Source organism: Rhinolophus sinicus, chromosome 12 (assembly GCF_057876585.1).
Source record: "Rhinolophus sinicus isolate RSI-liver-muscle chromosome 12, RSI-T2T, whole genome shotgun sequence".
Lineage (NCBI taxonomy): Eukaryota > Metazoa > Chordata > Mammalia > Chiroptera > Rhinolophidae > Rhinolophus > Rhinolophus sinicus.
Window position 1 is genome coordinate 38,782,030 of NC_142512.1, and position 22,927 is coordinate 38,804,956.

The 22,927-nt window shown below is 54.2% G+C and overlaps 1 protein-coding gene across 2 annotated transcripts; it reads left to right on the top strand.

The window, feature by feature from the left end:
• The first annotated feature begins 155 nt into the window (after positions 1–155).
• On the top strand, positions 156–22,716 carry ERBB2 (erb-b2 receptor tyrosine kinase 2). 2 transcript variants are annotated; one of them, XM_019747689.3, is made up of 27 exons: positions 156–520; positions 6,644–6,795; positions 7,672–7,885; positions 9,093–9,227; positions 9,535–9,603; positions 9,771–9,886; positions 10,014–10,155; positions 11,021–11,140; positions 11,455–11,581; positions 13,122–13,195; positions 13,282–13,372; positions 13,577–13,776; positions 14,145–14,277; positions 14,361–14,451; positions 15,154–15,314; positions 17,252–17,299; positions 18,052–18,190; positions 18,282–18,404; positions 18,709–18,807; positions 19,068–19,253; positions 19,385–19,540; positions 19,657–19,732; positions 20,046–20,192; positions 20,549–20,646; positions 20,847–21,035; positions 21,324–21,576; positions 21,718–22,716. In XM_019747689.3, exons 1-27 carry the CDS (start codon positions 448–450, stop codon positions 22,083–22,085), a joined length of 3,780 nt encoding a protein of 1,259 aa, XP_019603248.2. In that variant the 5' UTR covers positions 156–447; the 3' UTR covers positions 22,086–22,716. The 2 variants fall into 2 exon arrangements, with proteins under 2 accessions (XP_019603248.2, XP_074175460.1); XM_074319359.2 differs by having other exon boundaries at positions 304–520; positions 9,093–9,272.
• Positions 22,717–22,927: the final 211 nt, after the last annotated feature.

A 22,927-nucleotide genomic window follows, 5' to 3' on the forward strand; every position in this document is an offset into this window, starting at 1 on the left:
TTTTAGGGGCTCTCCATGGAAACGAGTGAGAAGTGCAGCAGGCACCCCGGCGTCCGGCCGCTGAGAGGGACGCGCACCCCAGGCCTGCGCGGAGAGAGGGAGAAAGTGAAGCCGGGAGTTGCCACTCCCAGGGACTTGCAGGAATGCGGTTGGAGGGGGTGGCGCGGGGTGGGGGGGGCGAGCTGTGAGCGCGCTGGCTCCCAATCACAGGAGGAGGAGGAGGTAGAGGAGGAGAGCTGCCTCGAGGAAGTACAAGAATGAAGTTGTGGGGCTGAGATTCCCTTCCATCGTGCACAGAGAGCTCAGAAGATCCCCGCCAGGCAACGGCCCGCCCCTTTGCGGGGTGCTCTTTCCGGCGCCGAGCGCCTGGCCTCTCCGCCTGCCTTGCCCGGCGCCCCCTCAGCCTGGTCCAGCCGGAGCCATGGGGCCGGAGCCTCAGTGAGCACCATGGAGCTGGCGGCCTGGTGCCGCTGGGGGCTCCTCCTCGCCCTCCTGCCCTCTGGAGCCGTTGGCACCCAAGGTGGGTCTGAGTTGGGGAGGGCAGGGAGCCGCGACGGGACCTTGCAGCCTGGGACCCCCGCTGAAATCCCCGGGCAGGCGAGGTAGGGGATGCCGTACGAACTTCCAGACCCGAAGTTTCGGACAGTCCAGGCGCTCGGAGCCGCCGGCCCTCTGCGGGGAGGGGGCAAAAAAAGGTGGGGCAGGGGGGTCAATTACACCGAAGCGCCTCTCGATGTCTCATTATGGAGACAGGCGCTTTCCGGACTACGCGACAGCGTCGGGAACTTTTCAAAAAAGTTCTCTGAAATTGTTCAGAAAGTTTCTCCCAAAGGGTGTATTGCACTGTGTGTGTGTGTGTGTGTGTGTGTGTGTGTGTGTGTGTGTGTGTCCCCTTCTTGAGCCCCCTCGAGCTTTCTCAAAGCCTTTCCAGTTGGCAGCCTCCGCCTCCGGACTGGACTGGGCTGGATTCCCCGGGGGTCCCTCCTGCCCTGCCCCTACCCCTACCCCCTCCTCGCCCCCTTCAGCCGACTGGGTTTAGTTACTCCAGCTTCAGGCAAGATCGGGGTGTGGAGGGGGAGGTGGGGAAAGCAACCTGTCGGGCCAGAGCCGGGAGGAGAGGGTGGCCAGTCGGACTGCGAAGTTGCCTCACGCTGGAGTCGGGGGTGTGTGGGGGGGGAGGGGGAGACGTTTGTTTTGAACAAGTTTCTTTAGGGCCAGCTCCTAAAGAGACTGTGTGCTTTGTGACTTTTGAAGAGCATGGGCGGCAGAGGGGTGGTGGTGGGTTTCTTAGTCTGGGGCATAAAATGGGAGAGTTCTATGAGAGGGATTCCTGGGCAGTGGGAGGCGAAGAAATAGGACCAGATAGGGGTATGCAGAGGGGTGGGTTGTGCTGCCTTTCCCCTCACGCTGCGTGTGGAGAAGCGTGATGGGGAGACTACCGTGTTTCTGGCCGCATCTGTCCATCCGTATGCAATAACGATTAAAGCTGGAAATACTGCGCATGGTATTTTGCATGGGTTCCCTCCTTTAATCCTCAGAACAACCCTATGAGACAAGTTCTACTGATATTCCCATTTTCCTCGTAAAAACCTGGGCTTAAAGAGGTTAAGTAGTAGCAAGTAAGTAGTGGGTCCCGATTGGACCCCAGTGAGCCCCCCAACCATACATTTGAAATCACTGTTAATCTACCTTGAACAATGGCGTCACTGCTCCCTGCATCACTGGGTCCTGGGAGTAGTGGGTGGTCTCCATAGATCAGGGAGTCTGGAGAAGGGGTGGGTGTCATCCTGTTTGTGTCACCTGAGGGCCCCTCTGCCAGAGCATTGCTGTGATATCTGAGGGGTGTTCTTGAGGTGTGTTTGTGTGTGTGTGTGTGTGTGTGTGTGTGTGTGTGTGTTTGCGCGCGCGCGCGTGCATGTGTGCGTGTGCGCGCGCGCTTTGTGTTGCCAAACAGTCTCTCTGCTGACTTGGGGACTTGAGTGAACTCTGCCCTCTCAAGGAACTCCCTGAAGGTGCTGGGCCAGCTCTGCTGTAAACAGCGGGAGGTGGCCCCACGCCTTCCCTCTGAGGAAGAAGTCTCCTTTCCCGGAGGGAGCCCATCCTTCCCTGTTACCCAGGCCGCGTCTTCACCTCTGACCTTCTGAGAAGGGTGAGGGCTGGCTGGGCTGTCAGGCTGAGCTGTTGTCCTCCTCATCTGGGCCTTCGAGTTGAACAGGTGGGGAATGGCTGGGTTGCTGCAGTGCTGGGAACGAGGAGTCAGTTCCCCCATGGGAGACTGGGGTCTCCTCCTCACTCCTCAACCCACACTGCGGGTGCAGACAGATGTTGAATGTGTTGCTGGAGATGGTCTAAAATGGCAGCACACCACCAAGCTGCCTCTAGCACCCTTATTACATCCAAGGGCTGAGAGCTGGGTTAAGAATGTGGGGGGAAGGGGAGATGGAGCAAGACCCAGAGAGGCGGGATTTTTCTGAGATCCTCTCTTAGAGGTCAAGGTTTTATAAAGGGTAGCACACACATCCTTTTTATCTTGCAGAGCTCATATTGAATTCCCATACGATTCTCCCAACAGCCTCTTTCCTTCTTTTTACTATACTTAGGGAAAGTAACTTCATTTTAATACTCACAGACACACACAAACAATTGAAAGACGCACAAACAATTGAAAAGATGGGATCCAATGCAAAAAGAGAAAATACATTGCATTCCAAATACAAAGCACGTTTTCTTTTCTCTCAGTTGGGAATTACCCATACTACTGCTGTGGGAACTTCCGTTTCACAAAATGTACATCGTGTTTCCTATATGCCAGGTTCTTTATCCATACAGTTTCATTTCATCTCTGTAACAATCCTGTTAAGTTTCTGCACAGATGAGAAAACTGAAGTTCAAATAAATGAAGTGACTTAGCCGAGGTTTCCCAGCGACCCAATAATGTCCAGGGCAATTTCGGACTCTAACGAGGAGGCATTAAGAGTTGGTCACTCTTGTTCCATTCAATAGGAATGGGTTGAGCAAAGCCTCAGGGGCAGCCAGGGAGCCCGACTATTCTGTTATGCAGGTGAATGTTCTTCCTTATTTAGGCTGTAGAAAGTGTAGCTGAACGGCCCCCCACCCATGTCATCGCTTGGCTTTGGAGTTCTCTCTCTCTCTGTCCAGCCCATGTCTGCTTTCTTCTTGGGCGCTCCCAGAGTGGCAGGGAACTGAGAGCAGGAGTGGGGCAGAGGCCAGTGGGACTTACAGGGTTGTGGGGAGGGAGATAGCTGGAGTGGAAGCATGAGGGGCCAGTGTGGGACGGGGAACTGGTGTAGGCCTGAGGTAGTTGTGTCTGCCCCTGGGTGCTGGAATGATTTGGAAAGAGATTCTCCTCCCTGCCCTCGGCCTGTGGGCAGCCCCTCTGAGGTGACACTTCTTGCTAGGCCACCTTTCCTTTCCACCCCTGGGCAAGGGGTGTGTGCTCTCTCACGGAGTGGGAGAGTTATAGCCAATGTTGGTGTTGTCTCAGCACTGTTTACAAAGCCTTGTCATGTTTACAGATTGCTTTTTGATTCACTATCTCACTTAACTTCTCTGCAGAGGAAGAGTTGTTATTGTTTTATTATCTCCTTACAGCCAAGGTCAGGTCAGTAAATATTCATTGAGTGCCTACTAAAGTCACAGGTACTGCTGGGCCTAGAGATGAACCTGATTTGGCCTCTGCCCTGGACGTCCAGAGACTTATTCAAGGTCACACAGTGAGTGGCCCAGCTAGGGTTCTGTTCTGATGACCCTGAGCCCAGGTCTCAGTCTGCCTTACACTATATCAGGGGTATGGTGGCTGAGTCCTCGTGTCACTAGCATGGGCTCTGGCGCCCTGGGTCTGGGGGAGATGAGCTTTGGGGATGCAGGTAGTGTGCATGGAAACCAAAGGCGGTGTTGGCTTTCATGCTGGCGAGTAAGAGAAGCAGCTGGTGCTGAAGGCTGGTGGGAAGGAGAGAACCCACTTGAGAGCAGCCCAGAGCTGGGACCAAACCCTGACCACTGAAGTCCAGCTGGAGGGACATGAAGGACCGTGACCAGCCTCTGAGCAATAGGATGATCTCAACTGGTCCCTTTTGGTTTGGAGACTCTTGATTGGACTTCATTCATTCATTCATCCAGTGCTCACTATGTGTCTGGGCTGTGAGCTGGTCCTGCCTCACGCTGACTGCCAGGAGAGCTGGAGACTGCGGCTCCTAAGGGGCAGATGTCCTGGAGACAAAGAGCTCCCCTGTGTGGAAGAGGACCTCCTATCCCTCAAGAAAATCAATGGGAGTAGGGCTGGGGAGGGGGGAGTGGTCAGGAGATGGGGGAGTGAGAGGAGGTGGGGGGTGGGGATTATGGGAGGTGGAGGTAAGGGATGTATCAAGAAGGCCTTGGCTTCATGTCAGGTTGGTGGGGGGCTTAGTCTGCAAGGCTTCAGCTCCCTGGGAGTGGGTCTCAGGGTACCAATTTTACTACCTGTTACAAACACTTAAAGACTCTTAATCAGACTCAAATTGGCCCCAAACAAATTTAGTAGTTGGGCGGGGCTGCCACTCGTTCTGTTCCTCCTGCCCTGCCCAGCCCAGCCACCCTGCCTTACCCAAAGCCTGTAATGTTTTCCAGTGGCATCAGTAGAGTTGGTGTGTATTTATGTTTGCGTGGGGTGTGGCGTGAATCTGTGTGTGTGCTGTTAGGCCTAGTGAAAGGAATGTGGAATCTAAAAGTCAGACAGACTCGAGTTCAAATCCTACCTCTATCGCTCACAAGCTTTATCATTTTGGAAGAATGACCCGTCAGCCTTCGTTTTTTTCTTGGCAAAATAGAAGTCCCTGGCCTCTGCAGGACGATATAAGGCTCTACCCAGAGTGCCTGCTAAGTACACAGTAGGTGCTCAGTTAATGCAGCTGCCCCCAGTGTTCCATTGTTGTTGTTTTCCTATTGCCTGGTTGCCACAGCTGGTGTCCTTTGGAGCAGCACAGGGCTGCAGGGGGTGGAGACAGCCCCTGTCCCAGCTCTGCTGGTTCCTTTCCCAGGCTTGGGCCAGGGCCTTGGGGTCTGGGCCTGGAGACAGCTGTGCCTACAAAGCAGCTGAAGCTGAGGCCGGGGGAGGTCCTGGCAGCAGGGCGTTATTTTAGGCCGGCCACCCCCAGCTCCTGTTTCTTTGGGAGTCTGGGGGGAGGGACCCTGGATCTATTTCTGGGCCCTCCCCTTCCTCCCTGTTTGCTTCCTTCCCTATTTGCCCCCAGGGGTAGGAACAGAGACCACTCTGGGTGTTACTAGGAGGCTCAGGAAGCAACTTCAGTGGGGCTTGCCCCATCAGCCTTTCCCTAGTTTTCTGGGGGCAGGGGGTATCTCTCATTACCCACTGGGATTTGACCTCCAGCTTCAAGTTGCTGGCAGAGCAGCAGGAGCCCTGGTGTCAGTCCTTGAGGTCACCACTGTGCTATCCCCCTGCATCTGCACGTAGTTTGGGGGAGGTGGAGTGGTGACCAACAGGAATTCCGGGCAGCTCAGGCACCTGTGGGCCTGTGTACCTGGGGGTGCCCTTTGCCTACCTCCCCCTGGCACACCCTCCTGGCCAGGACGCATCAGGTGATTCATCTTCTCACTAGAGCAGAAAAACAAGTTAAACTGGGCACTTTAATTTCCCCCCTGCTGGCAGGCATGGTGCCAGCTGCGGCCCCCAGCACCCCCCTTCCAGGGGTCGTTTGCCCCTGATAGTATCCCTGGGCTTTGTGGGTACTTCTGGTCTCAGGGACACTCAACTGTGGTCCAGGTGGGCCCAGGAGCAGTCATCTTGATGCCCCGTGGCTAATGGTTGGCACTCGGCAGGTACACAGGCTGACGTAGTGCTTTTGTGGCAGGAGTTTCGTGGCATAGATTCTGCCAGCTGCTTCTGGAGTCTTGCCCTGAGGAGGTGGCAAGGGTGACGTACCAGAGCAGGAACCTTTGGAATAGGCATCACTGTGTCCCAGGATTCGTAGTCTGGGGACCAGATGCCCGTAACTGGGGTCTGATGCTCTTTGTCTCTGCCTGGGGGAATTCCAGAGGTCTCTGCAGTGGCTAGGTGGTCCTCATGGCCCCTGCTATGATTCCAGCTGACCCTCCTTTCCCACTTTCTGGGTGGCATTGTGGGGGTGGATATCCCTTGCCAGGAGGTTGGCATGTGGGTGGCATTGGAATGGGGTGGGGAGAATGCCCCGAGTTTGTTTGCTTGGGAGAGGGGCAGGGGGTATCCAGCGGGTTCATGATTCATCATCCCTTCTCTTGGGGGATTTTTACCCCTTGGCCCTCAGTCATGCCTTTGGGACAAAGAGGCTTTCTTTGCCAGCCAACTCCCTGGATTGGATGGGCAAGCTCCCTAGGGCTGGCACAACAGGGCCCCCTCTGGGTGCTCAGGATGGGCTGAGTCAGAAGGAGCCTTCTTCCCTGATTTCCTCCTCTTTCCAAACTTGCAAACTTCCTTTTGCTGTTGCACGTTTTGCAGATGTTAGGGATGTGGGAGGAGGGGTCCTTCAGTTGTGCTTTCTCGCTGTCAGAGATGGCATGGCTCTGGGGAGTGACTGTGGAGGAGGCAGCCAGGTGGGAGAAGTTTATTGGATGGGCAGTGCCCTCTGACCCGTCTTTTCCCTCCTGCCAGTGTGCACCGGCACCGACATGAAGCTACGGCTCCCAGCCAGTCCCGAGACCCACCTGGACATGCTCCGCCACCTCTACCAGGGCTGTCAGGTGGTGCAGGGGAACCTGGAGCTCACCTACCTGCCCGCCAATGCCAGCCTCTCTTTTCTACAGGTGAGCCCCACGGGCAACCCAGCCAGTCCCTGCCTCCAGCTGGGCTGAGCCCTCTGCTTATAGATGGGTGGTAGAAGAGGCCTGTATTTCCTCTCGTGGTTTCTCAACCAGAAGTCCTTTCTGATGTCTAACCCCTGTCTGTTCTACTGCAAGACCAGTTGACGCCCTCTCTACGACGTGGCTGGCCATGGACATCTCTAGGTGGAATGCATTTGTTGCTTTCCTCTCTTGCCAGCACGATCACCTCCCCCTGTCCAACTACCCAGCCACTGTCCCTCTCCCACCAGGAGTAGTGAAAAGGCTGATGGGAAATGTGGGTTCCAGGGCCAGTTCTGCTGCTGACAAGCCATGTTAATGTGGTCTAGGATCTTGGCTTCACTGGGTGTCAGTTTTCTTATCTATATATTGGGAGCAATAGGCATGCTTTGACTCCGCCTGGGGGGCCCATTTTGAAGATAAAATGGGAAATGTGTGTAAAAGGGTCATGAGCAGGAGAGAGTGGAAACCAGCCTGTTGGCCTGTTTCCATGGTGCCCTGGGGTGGGGTCATGTGTGCAATGCTCAGATGTCATCTCATCCAGGCCTTTCCTTTGACAGATGAAGAAACTGAGATGCAGAGAGGGTGGGGCACTTGCTCACAGTATACAAAGTGTCCCCCCCCCACCATTATCATTCTTGATCACATAGGAATCTGGTTCGGGGAGGTGGGGAGTGGCCTCGATTTCCATATTATGCATGAAGGGAGCAGGACTGCTCAGTGGATGGGAGCCTTGCCCAAGATCCCCAAGCACTGGGTAACCCTGAGGAAGCTTTGGGGGAGGGTAGTATTCCAGGGCCCAGGCCTGTCTCAGCCCCTTCCTACCCTGTCCCCTCCCAGGATATCCAGGAGGTGCAGGGCTACGTACTCATCGCGCACAACCAAGTGAGACAGGTCCCACTGCAGAGGCTGCGAATCGTGCGAGGCACCCAGCTCTTTGAGGAGAAGTATGCCCTGGCTGTGCTGGACAATGGCCACCTGCTGGACAGTGCCACCCCTGTGGCAGGGGCTGCCCCAGGAGGGCTGCGGGAGCTGCAGCTGCGAAGCCTCACAGGTGGTCACCGTTATCATTGAAATCTCCTAGTATTGAGAGCTGACCAGGGCCACTGCCAGCCAGGGGAAGCTTTGCGTGAATTAGAACTTGTGTCCCTTGGGCTGGCCCGCTGGCCCGGTGGCTCAGGTGGTTGGAGCGCCGTGCTTCTAATGCTGAGGTTGCCAGTTCGATTCCCACATGGGCCAGTGAGCTGCACCCTCTACAGCTAAGATTGTGAATAACGGCTCTCCCTGGAGCTGGGCTGCCATGGGTCGGCGCAGGCTGCTGTGTGCTGCTGTGAGTGGCCGGCAACCATTGTGAGTGGCCAACAGCCGGCAAGAGCTGCTGTGCGCGGCCGACCGATGAGGCAGCAGCCAACTGCCTCAGCCGGGGGGAGCGCAAGACTCAATACCAGCATGGGCCAGGGGGCTGTGTCCTGCACAACTAGACTGAGAAACAATGGCTTGAACTGGCGTTGGGGGAGGGGGAGGTGGAAGACGGGGAGGAAAAAAACAAAAAACCAAAAACTTGCGTCCCTTCTAGATAGATGCAGGTGGAGCTAGGGAAGGTGGCCTTGTGAAGATTAGAAAAGATTTCCCTTCTTGCCAGGAAGTCGCAGCTTGCGCCAGCCTGCACAGTTTGATAATTAGAATGCAGGGTGGGTTTTTGCCCACTTCTTGGCTGAGTACACATGTGCAGTGAACAACCTGTGTAACGGTACATGGCAGCCCTGGGGCTGACAGTGTCCCAAACCCTGTGTGCCAGGGCCTTTTTATGCATGATCCCATTTCAGTCGTGCTATACTCTTTCAAGGGAAGCATCAATATTTTTCTCATTGTACAGATGAGAAAACAGATTTACAGAGGATAAGTGACTTGTTCAAGGTTACACAGCTAGTTAGTGGTGAGGCTGGGTTTCAGACTCCATAGTCTCTCTTAACCGCCAAGCAGTGTGCACGGAGTAGATAGAGGTCAGGTGAGAGGAGAGAGTGACCTGGATCTCTGGAGCCTGCCACGGACAACTCTCTCCTCCCTGGATCTCATTTGGTTCATGTGTGTGTCGGGGCGAGTGGTGTCGGTGTGGGCAGGGCTGAAAGATGATGAAGGTGTCTTCTCTGCTGCCTGGGGAACCTGGAGTGTGTTTGAGAAGCCTCTTCCCCGTTTAGAAGGCGGGAGGACAGAAGGTGACAGACAGGGAAAGAAGCCCCTGATTATTCCCTGTCCCACAGAGATTCTGAAGGGAGGGGTCTCGATCCAGAGGAACCCCCAGCTCTGCCACCAGGACACAGTTTCGTGGGGGGACATCTTCCATAAGAACAACCCGCTGGCCCTCATGCTAATAGACACCGACCGCTCCCGGGCCTGTAAGCCGAGCTCGTCCCCCCTGCCTGCAGCCTCCTCTCTCTCAGGCAGGCCCCCGCCCTCCATCCCGCCCAAACTCCTGGCTTACGTCCTCCGCCCCACTCCCTGCACTAATACCACGTATTTCCTCTTTCTTGTGCCTCCTGCCATCTCTATGTTTGTCTCTGTGGCCCTCTTTCTGTCTCCCTCTGCTTCTAGATTGTGTCTGTTTTTAGAGTCCTCTTTGCCAGCCTGGGTCTCTCCCTCACTATGCATTCTGCCTCCTGCTTGATTTCTGTCTCTCTCACTGTCTTTCTGCTCTCTCCCCAGGCCAACCCTGTTCTCCGGCTTGTAAAGCCTCCTACTGCTGGGGAGAAAGTTCCAAGGATTGTCAGAGCTGTGAGTCTTATGGAGGCAGGGCTGGGTAGAATAAAGGTGACATGGGAGGGTGGGATACTGGGCCTCAGGTGTCTTCCCTGGGACAGGGGGTCTCCCCAGAAGGTGATGCTGGGGAGGGCTGGTGCCCAGGCTGCCTCCCAGACCTCATCCTGCCCTCTGCCTGACAGTGACGCAAACTGTCTGTGCCAGTGGCTGTGCCCGGTGCAAGGGCCCACTGCCCACCGACTGCTGCCATGAGCAGTGTGCTGCTGGCTGCACAGGCCCCAAGCACTCCGACTGCCTGGTACGTGCCCGTTGGTCCCCACCCCTTGGGGGGGCAAGGGAGGGCGCACCCCACCTGGTACTGCCCTATGGCCCCTGTCACATCAGGGAAAAACAGCCCACTGACCAGCAGCTGCCTGTCCTCCCAGGCCTGCCTCCATTTCAACCACAGTGGCATCTGTGAGCTGCACTGCCCAGCCCTGGTCATCTACAACACGGACACCTTCGAGTCCATGCCCAACCCTGAGGGCCGTTATACTTTCGGCGCCAGCTGTGTGACCGCCTGTCCCTGTGAGTGCCTGGGAGTAACATATTTGTGGTCATTTTGCTGGGGAGGTCGGTGTATGTAAATAGGAGCATATTGTATCGTCTGCCCTTTGCTTTGGAGAGCGGGTCCTGACGGTTCTTGTCGAGCTGCCTTGTTCTTTCAACAGCTGTGGAGCAGGTGACAGCAGCAAAGAGTAGCAGTGAAGGGCCCAGGCCCGGGAGCCAGACTGCCTGGGTTTGTCAGCCTGGCTCTACCACTGCTAGTCACGTGAACTTGCTGTGCCCGAGTTTCCTCATCTCTAAAATGGGGGCAAAAGTAGTCCCAACCTCATAAGGTGGTTATAAAGGTTGACTGAGTTAATATGCATAAGCTCGTTCAACAGTGCCTAGCACGTACTGAGTGCTCCTAATGTTGGTTTTTCTTCTGTAGTCTACATTGATCAGTTTTCTTTAACAGCTCCCCTACTTCCTGATGGGCTTTTAGGGACTGGCCTTGGATCAGGGACCTTTTTCCTTCTCTCATGAGAGACAGGAGGGGGCTCTCAGGTCCTGGTGGTAGCCTCCCCACGGTGGGTGACAGTACCAAATGTAGAGCCAGACCGTGTGGGTTCAAATCCTGGCTCCTCCAGTCACTAGCACAATGACCTTGACAAATTTACATAAAATTGTACTTTGGTTTCTCTTTTGGCAAAATGGGACTCTCACTGTGTCTATCACACAGACACAGTGGTTGTGAGGAGTAAATGACTGGTGAGTGTTCCGACCTGTAGTAAGGGCATTTCAGTACTGGCTGATGTCACTCCTATTGTGCTACCTGGGCACGGTGACACTGCTCATGCTGGGGCATGAAGGGCCGGGCCATGTGGACACACAGTCCTGCTCTCCTCAGACAACTACCTATCGACGGACGTGGGATCCTGTACCCTGGTCTGTCCCCTGAACAACCAGGAGGTGACAGCTGAGGATGGAACACAACAGTGTGAGAAGTGCAGCAAGCCTTGCGCCCAAGGTACTCACTGCCGCCCCCCGAGGCAGGCTGCAGGTCCTGTCCCTCTGCACCCAGCCTGGCCTTGTCCACTGTCCCACCCTTCCTCAGATCCTGCTGAAACCCGGTCCTTTTCTGCCACTGTCTCTGCCCTTGGCTCTCCCCAGATCAGCTCCAATCTCTCCCGTATCTCGCTAGTGTGGGGAGGGGGCATGTGGCTCCAGGGTGGGATGTGGACAGGACCCAGGAGTTTGATTCCCGGTGCTGCATATGGAGGCTGAACAGTCCCCGTGCAGGGGCTGAGATGGCCCCTTTACCACCTGCCCCACTCCCCACAGTGTGCTATGGTCTGGGCATGGAACACCTGCGGGAGGTGAGGGCGGTCACCAGTGCCAATATCATGGAGTTTGCCGGCTGTAAGAAGATCTTTGGGAGCCTAGCGTTTCTGCCAGAGAGCTTTGAGGGGTAAGGATACTCAGAGTTAAGGGTGGGTACAATGGCCTGAGACCGCATCAGGACAGTCACTGATTCCTGAAGACCCGGAAGTGGCAGCATCTGGGGGTGACAGAGGTGGGAGGCCAGGAACGCAGAGGAAGCAGGTGGGAGACCAGAGGGGGCAGGGACTTCTAGGGGGATTATTTTCATAAATGACATGTTGTCCGTGAACATGCACTTGTGTGGAGGTCCAGCCATCCAGATAAAGTTACATTCTCCTTGAGTTCATTGTAGCTTTATTCATAATAGTCCTAAACTGGAAATAACACAAATGTATATCAGGTGAATAAATAAATAAATGGTAGTCTATCTACACAATTAAATTCTCAGCAATAAAAAGAAACTACTGATACACACAGCCATATGAATGAGTCTCAAAAACATTGTTAAGTGAAATAAACCAGACAAGAGAGTCCACAGTGTATGATTCTCTTTATGTGAGGTTCTTCACAGGCAAAACCACTCTGTGATAGCAATCAGAACAGTGGTTACCCTGGGCTGGGTGGACTAGAAAGGGACACAACAGAAATTTCCGGGGTGATGGAAATATTTTGTATATCAATTGGGGTGGGGGAGCCATGAGTGAATGTATTTGTCAAAACACATCAAAACTGCACAGCAAAAATCTGCATTTTGTTATATGTGAATTACATCTCAATAAAATGTGTATTAAAAAGGAGAAAATTCCTTTCAACACTTCCTCCACCTTGACTCCCCCTTCCAGAAGAGACCACTATTAACAGGTTGTGTGTTCTTCTAGACCAGTTATGCCCACATAGATGCTCACAGAGAAACGTAGTTGTGGTCATTTTGCTGGGGAGGTCGGTGTACGTAAATGGGAGCATATTGTATCGTCTGCCCCTTGCTTTGGAGAGCGGGTCCTGATGGTTCTTGTCGAGCTGCCTCGTTCTTTCAACAGCTGTGGAGCAGGTGGCACAGCAAAGAGTAGCAGTGAAGGGCCCAGGCCCGGGAGCCAGACTGCCTGGGTCTGTCAACCTGGCGCTACCACTTGCTAGTCACGTGACCTTGCTGTGCCCGAGTTTCCTCATCTCTAAAATGGGGGCAAAAGTACTCCCAACCTCATAAAGGTGGTTATAAAGTTTGACTGAGTTAATATGCATAAGCTCTTAGAACAGTGCCTAGCACGTACTGAGTGCTCCTAAATGTTAGTGTTTTGTCTACAGTCTGGATAGGTCAGGATTATATTTAACAGCTCTCCTATTTACTGAGAGGTGTTTAGGTAATTTTCAATTTTTCTCGTACACTACTGCCTTGTGCATGCCTCAGGGCCAGTGTCTAAGTCACATTCCTAGAAGTAGAATTTCTTGATCAAAGATTATAAATAATGTTTTGATTGATCCTGTCAAACTAGGGCCAGGCTTTGTAGTTCAGGATGGGAACAGCTGGGCTTGAGCAGAGAGTTAAGTGAAGTTATGAATGGGGTGGCAGGGCCAGCTCTGGGGCTGTGCCCACCCTTTCTTGGCCCTGCTGACTCCTCTCATCCTCCCAGGGACCCAGCCTCCAACACTGCCCCACTACAGCCTGAGCAGCTCAGAGTGTTTGAGACCTTGGAGGAGATCACAGGTGGGCTCTGACTCTGCCTCCTACTCTGAAGGGCCTGGGGGTCCTCGTTCTGTCCCCACGCCCCTAGACTCATCCTGTACCTGCAGGTTACTTGTACATCTCAGCGTGGCCAGACAGTCTGCCTGACCTCAGTGTCTTCCAGAATCTGCGAGTAATCCGGGGACGAGTTCTGCATGAGTGAGCACCAGGGGAAGGGGCCTGACAGGAGGGAGGCCTGGGAGAAGCTGTGGGTGTGCTGGGTCCTCCTGTTCCCCAGGGACTCCATCTGCAGTCTTTCTGTGGGAGTTTGCCAGTGTGATGGGGAGGGCAGCCCTTGCAGACTGGGGAGGGGGAGTCAGCAACGCACTGTTCCCCCTGCAGCTGAGCACTCCTCTCCCACAGTGGTGCCTACTCCCTGACGCTGCAAGGGCTGGGCATCAGCTGGCTGGGGCTGCGCTCACTGCGGGAACTAGGCAGTGGGCTGGCCCTCATCCACCGCAACGCCCGCCTCTGCTTTGTACACACGGTGCCCTGGGACCAGCTCTTCCGGAACCCTCACCAGGCCCTGCTCTACAGTGCCAACCGACCAGAGGATGAGTGTGGTAAGACAGGGAGCCCAGTGCTGCCCGCTCCCCGTCTGCCAGCACACAGGAGTGCCCATGGGCACCTAGCAACAGCAATCTGGGACTTGTGCAGACCGCCTCTCCTTGGTGTGCCATTCTTGACACAGCTCTGGCTGGCTTGACCTCTTGGCATGGCTTTTAGCTGAGTCCTGCCTCACTGCCTTGGCATCCTTCCCTTTCCTTTCCTCTTTGTTCTTAGGACCTCAGAATTGCTTTCTCTCCCTGCCTTGCCCAGGCCCTATCCTACCCCTCCAACCCAGAGCCACCCCCACAGCCTCTTCCCCTGGTTCACTGGGACCTGGAGCCTCCCTTAAGAGTCCCCTCTGACTCCTTCTTCCTCACTGCAGTGGGTGATGGCCTGGCCTGCTACCCGCTGTGTGCCCACGGGCACTGCTGGGGTCCGGGGCCCACCCAGTGTGTCAACTGCAGCCAGTTTCTTCGGGGCCAGGAGTGCGTGGAGGAGTGCCGAGTACTGCAGGGGTATGCGGGGTGGGGCAGGGGGAGGCCGGAGGGGTGCACAGGGGTTTCTTCCAGACCCCCTCACCAGCTATTCCCTCTCTCAGGCTCCCCCGGGAGTATGTGAAAGACAGGTACTGTCTGTTGTGCCACCCTGAGTGTCAGCCCCAGAATGGCTCCGTGACCTGCTTTGGATCGGTGAGGTGCTGGTGGGCTCAGAGCTGGGTGGAGGGAAGTCAGGGTGGGTGGAGAGGATTGCTAAGGACCTGGTCAGTGGCCAAGTCTGGGAAAACATCTGAGGAGAGAGCCCTGAGCTCAGACCCGCACAGCAGGGGGGTGGAAGATGGCTGGGATGCTGGGGACTGCGAGAGCTGTGTCGTGGTCCCTGAGCCCCTTCAGGTGGTGTGGGGGTCCCAGGGGAGCCTATGTTCTTGGCTGTGGCTGTGCCAAGGTGGTTAGACTTGTGGGCTTAGGCATCAGACCACCTGGATCCAAATCCAGGCTCTGCTTCCAACCTTAGTTTGCTCAGTTGTAAAAGAAGTATCATACTAGTACCTGCCTCATTAGGGTACAGTAAGAATTAGCTTACAATAGGGTTTGGCCCAGTGCCTGCGCATGGGAAAGGCTTTCTACATATTAGTTACTATTATTACTTGCTGGAATACCTTAAGTAATGCACTCCCTTCCTAGGCTTCCAGGTCTTCATTTGAAGTCCCTGGCTTGGGGATCAAGCCTTCAAGTGAGGGGAGCGGGGTAAAGAGCAGAGGCTGCAGACACAGCAGGTCTGGGCTGCCCCAGGAGCAGGGTGAAAAGTGCTGCCGAGTGGCAGTGGGAAGCTCAAAGGGGACCCAAGGGCCTGAGCCTACTGCCAGCCCCACGCAAACCTTCCTCCCCTCCCAGGAGGCTGACGAGTGTGTGGCCTGTGCCCATTACAAGGACTCTCCCTTCTGCGTGGCTCGCTGCCCCAGTGGTGTGAAAGCTGACCTCTCCTTCATGCCCATCTGGAAGTTCCCAGATGAAAAGGGCACGTGCCAGCCGTGCCCCATCAATTGCACCCACTCGTGAGTCTGAGGGCCTTTTCGGCAAAAAGGAGGGCTTTGTTCCAGGAGCCTCTCTGGGGCTCTTATTATAAAAGGGGGACACTTCTGCCTTTGCTTACCCTGAGCTTTAATTTTTCATATCTTTTTTTTCTGCCCACAAAAGCAACATGTTATTAAAAAGTTTTTATTGAAATGTGAAATATAAATTAATGTCACTAGCAGTTCTATCCCTACTGTTAATAATTTGTAATATTTTATTCTAGTTTTTTAACTATACATGCTAACATATATAACATATAAAAGATTATACTCTCGTTTTTAATCTGTGCACATTCTAACATATAACATATATGTTAATATACATTATTCTCCAGTTTTTCTTTGTAGTCTAACATTTTTATTTATTTTTTATTTTTTAAGGAGGGCGCAGCTCACAGTGGCCCATGCAGGAATTGAACCGGCAATCTTGGTGTCATTAGCACCACGCTCTAACCAACTGAGCTAACCGGCCACCCCCCTAACATTTTTTATTTATTTATTAGATTTATTGGAGTGACATTGGTTAGTAAAAATGATATAGGCTTCAAGTATACATTTCTATAACACATTATCTGAATATTGCATTGTGTCTTCACCACCCAGAGTCTGTTCTCCTTTCATCACCATGTACTTGATCCCCTTTTCCCTCTTCTACCACCCCCCCAACATATATTTCTTTATATCAAAATAGGATCACAGACCATACATGTTGTTTGCGGATTGTTAAAAGAAACATGCAGTGTTTTTTCATGTCCTAACATAGTGATCTACCCTATTTTTATTTTTTTCATATAGTTGTCTTTAATTACACATGCAGTACGTGAGTACATTCTTGTGATAAACATTTTCAGCAATATAGAAGTATACACACTGCAAAGCAAATGTGCTTGTTTGTCCCATCCCCCACCCCTCCCTGGGAGAATCACCAGATTCACTCTGGGTGTCCGTCCTGGCTCTCTCTCCACACATCTACATAAACATATATTATATTTGTATTAGATTGAGTCATATAAATTGTTGTTTTTGTAGATCAAAAATGGTCGAGACACAGCAATTTCATATAGTTCAACTCATAATCAGTTTTGGTTTTTGTGTGCATTTTTTATGTAACTGAATCATACTCCACATATTGTTCTGCACGGTGCCCCCCGCCCCTTTATGTGCCTTGGAGTCCTTTCTTGTGAGTGCACATGGAGCTACCCCCTTTTTTTCGGTTTTTTTAATGACTCCATCCGCAGCATGGATGTAATATTTAACCATGTATATCCCTGTTTGAGGGATATTGATGGATCTTGTTTCCTTGTTTGTTTTGCACTTGAGCTCCACGTTCACGTGAGCATCTTGTACATGCCCCCCAGTGTACAGGTGCTGGCATTTTTAGGGTATATCCTGAGAGGTGGAACTGCTGGGTCACAGACATTATTTAATAGGTGTTGCCAAATTTTCTTCTGCAGAAGTTGTGCCAGTTTACTACCTTGGCCTTTCACGGAGGGAATGGCCATGATTTTGGACTTGACGCTCCTTTTGGTGTTCCACCACAGGGCACACCACAGGGAGGTACAGGGCAGCAGGGGGTGCCGGGTCACAGACTGGAGAAGAGATCCCCTTGTGGGGTAGGAGAAAGACACTGGTGACCTTGAACCCAGTTTCTGCCTTTGTCAAATGATAACAACCCAGCCACATGGGTGGCCGGTTAAGCCAGTTGGTTGGAGCGTGGTGCTAGTGGCACCAAGATTGCCGGTTCGAACCCCACATGGGCCACTGTGAGCTGCGCCCTCCTTAAAAAACAAAACAAAACAAAACAAAACTTTAAAATGTTTAAGTAAAATAACCCAGCCACACCTACCTCAGCACTGCTGTGAGGCTGGAGTGAGACAGGAGGTGGTTCCAGCCTGTTGACAGGACTTTCTCTCCTGCAGCTGTGTGGACTTGGACGACAAAGGCTGCCCCGCCGAGCAGAGAGCCAGGTCAGCTTGCTCCCCAGGATGCACCCCATGTTGCCCCTCAATCCCCCACCAGCCCCGGGGAGTTAGTGGGGAGTTTTGGGGAGAAAAACAGATTGGAGTATGTCCTAGGCAGTCCTTTGTCTATAAAACAAGTGTTTATTAGAGGTCTGTGATGTGCTAGCCCTTGGCTAAACAAGGGAAAGAGGCAAGGGTGACATAGGGTTAGTACCCAGGAGTGCCATCTATTCCAGGATGAGTCTTGAAAGGTGATCTTATGGAGATATGGTGGTCCGGGCGGAAGTAACAGCATGTGCGAAGGTTGGGAGGTGTGGAAAATCATGACCTATGGCTGAAAAATTTGGCTAGAACATCAGAATCACTGGGTGTACATTCCTGGGCCCCACCCCATACCACAATCAGATTCTCAGGGGGTGGGGCTCTACACTTGTGCACATTAACAAACTTCTTGGTGATTTTTATCCGGAAGTTTGAGAATCCTGGACTAGAGCCATGGGCAAGAGCATAGACAATTGGGAGATGTGGGTGGAGAGGGCTTTGAATGTCCAGCCAGGAGTTTGGACTTGATCCTGGAGGCAACAGGAAGCCAAGGGAGGTTTGAAAAGAGGGAAGAGAGGCTGGGGATGGAAGTGTGTGGGTCATCCTCCCAAATTCCCTTTCCAAATGCCAGTGACCTTCATGCCCCTCCACGGAGAGGCTTCATCCCTTCTGCCCAAGACTGGTCCCCAATCCCTGACCTTGGCTTCTGTCCCCAGTCCTGTGACGTCCATCATTGCCACCGTGGTGGGCGGCCTGCTGTTCATGGTCATGGCGGTAGTCTTCGGCATCCTAATCAGGCGACGGCGGCAGAAGATCCGAAAGTACACGATGCGGAGACTGCTGCAGGAAACGGAGGTGAGGTGGCCCGAGGGCCTCCCTGCTCGCCTGGGCTCTGCGGCCCAGCCCCGCAAGCACTCATGCACGGTTACCTCCTCACTCATCTCAGCTGGTGGAGCCTCTGACCCCTAGCGGAGCGATGCCCAACCAGGCTCAGATGCGGATCCTGAAAGAGACAGAACTGAGGAAGGTGAAAGTGCTTGGATCAGGAGCTTTTGGCACAGTCTACAAGGTCAGAGGTGGGGCCAAAGTCCGGGTGGGTGGTCCCAGACGATGCGTCGGGTGTGGCCAAGGGTTCTATTGGGGAAGGTAGCCGAGAGCTGGGGCGGGTGGTATTTGGTACAGCAGTTATAGAGGGTGGAACAAGGGCAGGGGAGTGGATCGTGGCGCTAAATAGTGAGGTTGTTGCTGAATAGCGGGCTTGGCCCAAGGAGGGGAAGGGTATTCGGAGCATAAGGAATGACCTTCTGGACTGCTGCAGGTTGGAAGGATCTGGCTGGCACTCTTCCTGCTCACATCCTCCTCTTTCTGCCCAGGGCATCTGGATCCCAGATGGGGAGAATGTGAAAATCCCAGTGGCCATCAAAGTGTTAAGGGAAAACACATCTCCCAAAGCCAACAAAGAAATCTTGGACGTAAGCCCCTCCACCCTCTCCAGCCAGGAGTACAGGAGGTCTGGGGTCTGGGCTCTCTCTTCACTGGAGTTTGAGGAGACACTCTGTGTTATCCCAAGACCTCAACTCTTACACTCCCCAGTCTGTGGGCTGTAGTTCTGGTTTGTGTTGGAGGGGGTTGGATCTGGTAAGGTCCCATCACACCTCAGCCGTCAGGAGGGACGTGTGGTGGTTGGGGGTTTGTGGTCTCCCATGCCCTCTGAGTGTACCCTTGCCCCTAGGAAGCATATGTGATGGCTGGTGTGGGCTCCCCATATGTGTCGCGCCTCCTGGGCATCTGCCTGACCTCCACAGTGCAGCTGGTGACGCAGCTTATGCCCTATGGCTGCCTTCTAGACCACGTCCGAGAACACCGCGGGCGCCTGGGCTCCCAGGACCTGCTGAACTGGTGTGTGCAGATAGCAAAGGTATGCACCAAGAGGCCTGGGCTCTGTGGGTGCCCTTGGGAGCAAGCCTGTCCCCATCCAGGACTAGGATGGGGAGGTGTCCTGGGAGAGTGTGGCCAGAATGTGATTCACACGGATACCTCTTATCCCAGGGGATGAGCTACTTGGAGGATGTGCGGCTCGTGCACAGGGACTTGGCTGCCCGAAACGTGCTGGTCAAGAGTCCCAACCATGTCAAGATCACAGACTTCGGGCTGGCGCGGCTGCTGGACATTGATGAGACGGAGTACCACGCTGATGGGGGCAAGGTCAGAGGAGGGAGCAGTGAGGCAGGGTGGAATGGCATCTGGCCCTGGGAAAACTCTGAGAATGGCTATGTCCCCGCCCACACCTAGTTCAAGAACTTCCTCCTCTGCTTTCCCAGGTGCCCATCAAGTGGATGGCGTTGGAGTCCATTCTCCGCCGACGGTTCACACACCAGAGTGATGTGTGGAGCTACGGTGTGTGATGGGGAGGGGTGGCCGAGAAGCCATGGCCCTGTCCATGGGGGGGATGTGGGTGGAAGGATGAGCTGAGATGGGGAAAATGAATGGAGACACCTTAGCATGGATGTGGGACAGAAGGGTGGGGCTGCCAGTGCCTCGGTCTGCCAGGGGCCACATACCCTCGGGACTGGGGGAAGACTTGGTAGCTCCTACCCTGTAGCATCACATCCCTTCCTTCCTTCCCACATGGCTCCTGGACAGAGCCTCTGGGGCTCAGTACACCAAAGCTCCCTCTTTCCCCGACCTCCTAACCCTGTCTCTGCCCCAGGTGTGACTGTATGGGAGCTGATGACTTTTGGGGCCAAGCCTTACGACGGGATCCCAGCCCGGGAGATCCCTGACCTGCTGGAGAAGGGGGAACGGCTGCCCCAGCCCCCCATCTGCACCATCGATGTCTACATGATTATGGTCAAATGTGTGTGGAGGAGCTGTGCTGGCTGCGTGGAGGGCGGGGAGGTCCTGGGCGGAGGGGCCTCCAGGGGGCATGGGAGGGGGCCAAGAGCAGGGTGTATGTGCACCCAGGGGCCCTGATACGGTTAAAGGGTCTTGCCTCCCTTTCACAGTACCAGTCCGGGGAAGCTCCAGAGATCAGCTAGGAAGAGACTTAGATGCAAAATAAAAAGGGCAAACTTATAGAGATTGTCAAAAGTTCTGGTACCTTAGCTCTGTCACCCCAGGGCTTTCACTAGACCAGACCTGAGAGGGAGAGGGGGCGGGGCTGCTCACAAGCTCCAGCTGGAAGTGAGATGCTAAACTCCCTCCTGCTCCCAGGTTGGATGATTGACTCCGAATGTCGGCCGCGGTTCCGGGAGCTGGTGGCTGAATTCTCCCGCATGGCCAGGGACCCCCAACGCTTTGTGGTCATCCAGGTACTAGGCCTTTCCGCCCCATTCCTGCCTATGACTAAGCGCTCTCCTGCAAAAGGTGGAAAGAGAGATGACTCCTGGGGCCCTGGCCTCCAAGCCCAGCCCTTGTCTGACTCACCTTACGTCTTCTACCTTCCTGAGCCTTCCTCGGGGCCGAGCACTGGGCTGGGGAGAGGCTGCCACACTGTCTCCCTCCTCCCCAGAATGAGGATTTGGGGCCTGCCAGCCCCTTGGACAGCACCTTCTACCGCTCACTGCTGGAGGATGACGACATGGGGGATCTTGTGGACGCTGAGGAGTACCTGGTGCCCCAGCAGGGCTTTTTCTGCCCAGATCCTGCGCCCGGAGCTGGGGGCGCAGCTCACCACAGGCACCGCAGCTCATCCACCAGGGTCAGTGCCCTTGGTCACAGCTGGTGGGTGTTTGGTTACCTCCCCCGACCCCAGTGGACTAGGGTCCCTTTCTCCAATGTCCCCCCCACAACCGTCACCCTCTCATGGAGATCCCATTATCCCTAAGAAGGATTCCTACTGCCTTCCAATCCGTGACCCCATTCTCTCTATGGTGACTGTCATACCCCAAAGGTGACTTGTTTCTTTCCTGTTGTCACCTCCCATGGAGTCTCCATCCCAAATCCATGAGTAACTCACTCCCACTATGACCTTCTCTTTTGTCCCCAGAGTGGCGGTGGTGAGCTGACGCTGGGGCTGGAGCCCTCTGAGGAGGAGCCCCCGAGGTCTCCACTGGTACCCTCAGAAGGGGCAGGCTCTGATGTGTTTGACAGCGACTTGGGAATGGGGGCAGCGAAGGGGCTGCAGAGTCTCCCCACACATGACCCCAGTCCTCTACAGCGGTACAGTGAGGACCCCACAGTACCCCTACCCCCTGAGACTGATGGCTACGTTGCCCCTCTGACCTGCAGCCCCCAACCCGGTATGGAATCCAGGCCTGAGCTGAGATTGGGAGGTGGGGAAGTTGGGGACCCTCAGCCGAGGGCCCACTGTGGGGTCTGTGGTAGGAGCTGGGACACATGGGTTCCTTTCCCTAACCAGCCCCTTTCTCTTGCCCTTTCAGAATACGTGAATCAGCCAGAGGTTCACCCACAGCACCCCTCATCCCTAGAGGGCCCTCTGCCTCCTCGACCTGCTGGTGCCACTCTGGAAAGGCCTAAGACTCTCTCCCCCAAGACTCTTTCCCCTGGGAAGAATGGGGTTGTCAAAGACGTTTTTGCCTTTGGAGGTGCTGTGGAGAACCCTGAGTACTTGGCACCCCGTGGCAAGGCTGCCCTTCAGCCCCACCCTCCTCCAGCCTTCAGTCCAGCCTTTGACAACCTCTATTACTGGGACCAGGACCCATCAGAGCGAGGCTCTCCACCCAGCACCTTTGAAGGGACCCCTACAGCAGAGAACCCCGAGTACCTGGGTCTGGACGTGCCAGTATGAACCAAAAGGCCACGTCTACTTTGGTCCTACTGAACCCTCGGGGAGTAGGAAAAGCCTGACTTCTGGCCTCTGTTGGTACAAGGCGGAGAGAGGGCCCTTGGATTACATCCAGTGGAGCCTGCCCTGCCAGGAACCTTCCTTCCTGTTCCAATTCCCAGGTGGCTCAGTCTGGTTAGAAAAGGCTGCAGCACTGGAGAGTCTCGACTGATTGATTCGAGCCTGGCCCCAGCAGATTCTAGGGGCCAATGGATGCCATAACCACAATCCCCTCAACCTGAGGGACCAGCCCAGCCTGGCTCTCTTCTTCCAGATCTCTGGCACTGAAGGACTTCGGGATGTTGGGCCTAGGAGGAGAAGAGGCCCGAAGGGAATATCTAGGACAAAAGTTATCCATTCAGAGACTGTTCCTGAGACCTACGGTAGCTCTGCCCCACGAAGGAGGGGGCAGCAGTAGTACCCAGATCTAGTCCTGTACAGTGTTTTTTTGTTTTGTTTTTACTTATTTTTTTTTAAAATATGAAATAAGGACTTGGGGAGAGTGGGTATTGGGGAAGGGGTTGGGGTTCCCTGGGGTTGAGGGAAAGATGTCCCTTCTCCACTTTCTCTATGTGCAAATATATTTTGGAAAACAGTTGGGCCCCAGCCTATGTCTGGGGGTGGCTCTGTGCCATCCCTTACTGCTTACCTCCTAATTTAAAAAACTCACCTCATTTTTTTCCTGAAGGGAGTGGCTAGTCTTTAGGAAACCTGAAAGAGAAGCCTATCTTCCAGCTTTCTGGCTTTTGGGTTGGAGGAGGGGGGTGGGCAGTGGGATCTGGGAATTGGGATTGTGATCTGAGAGC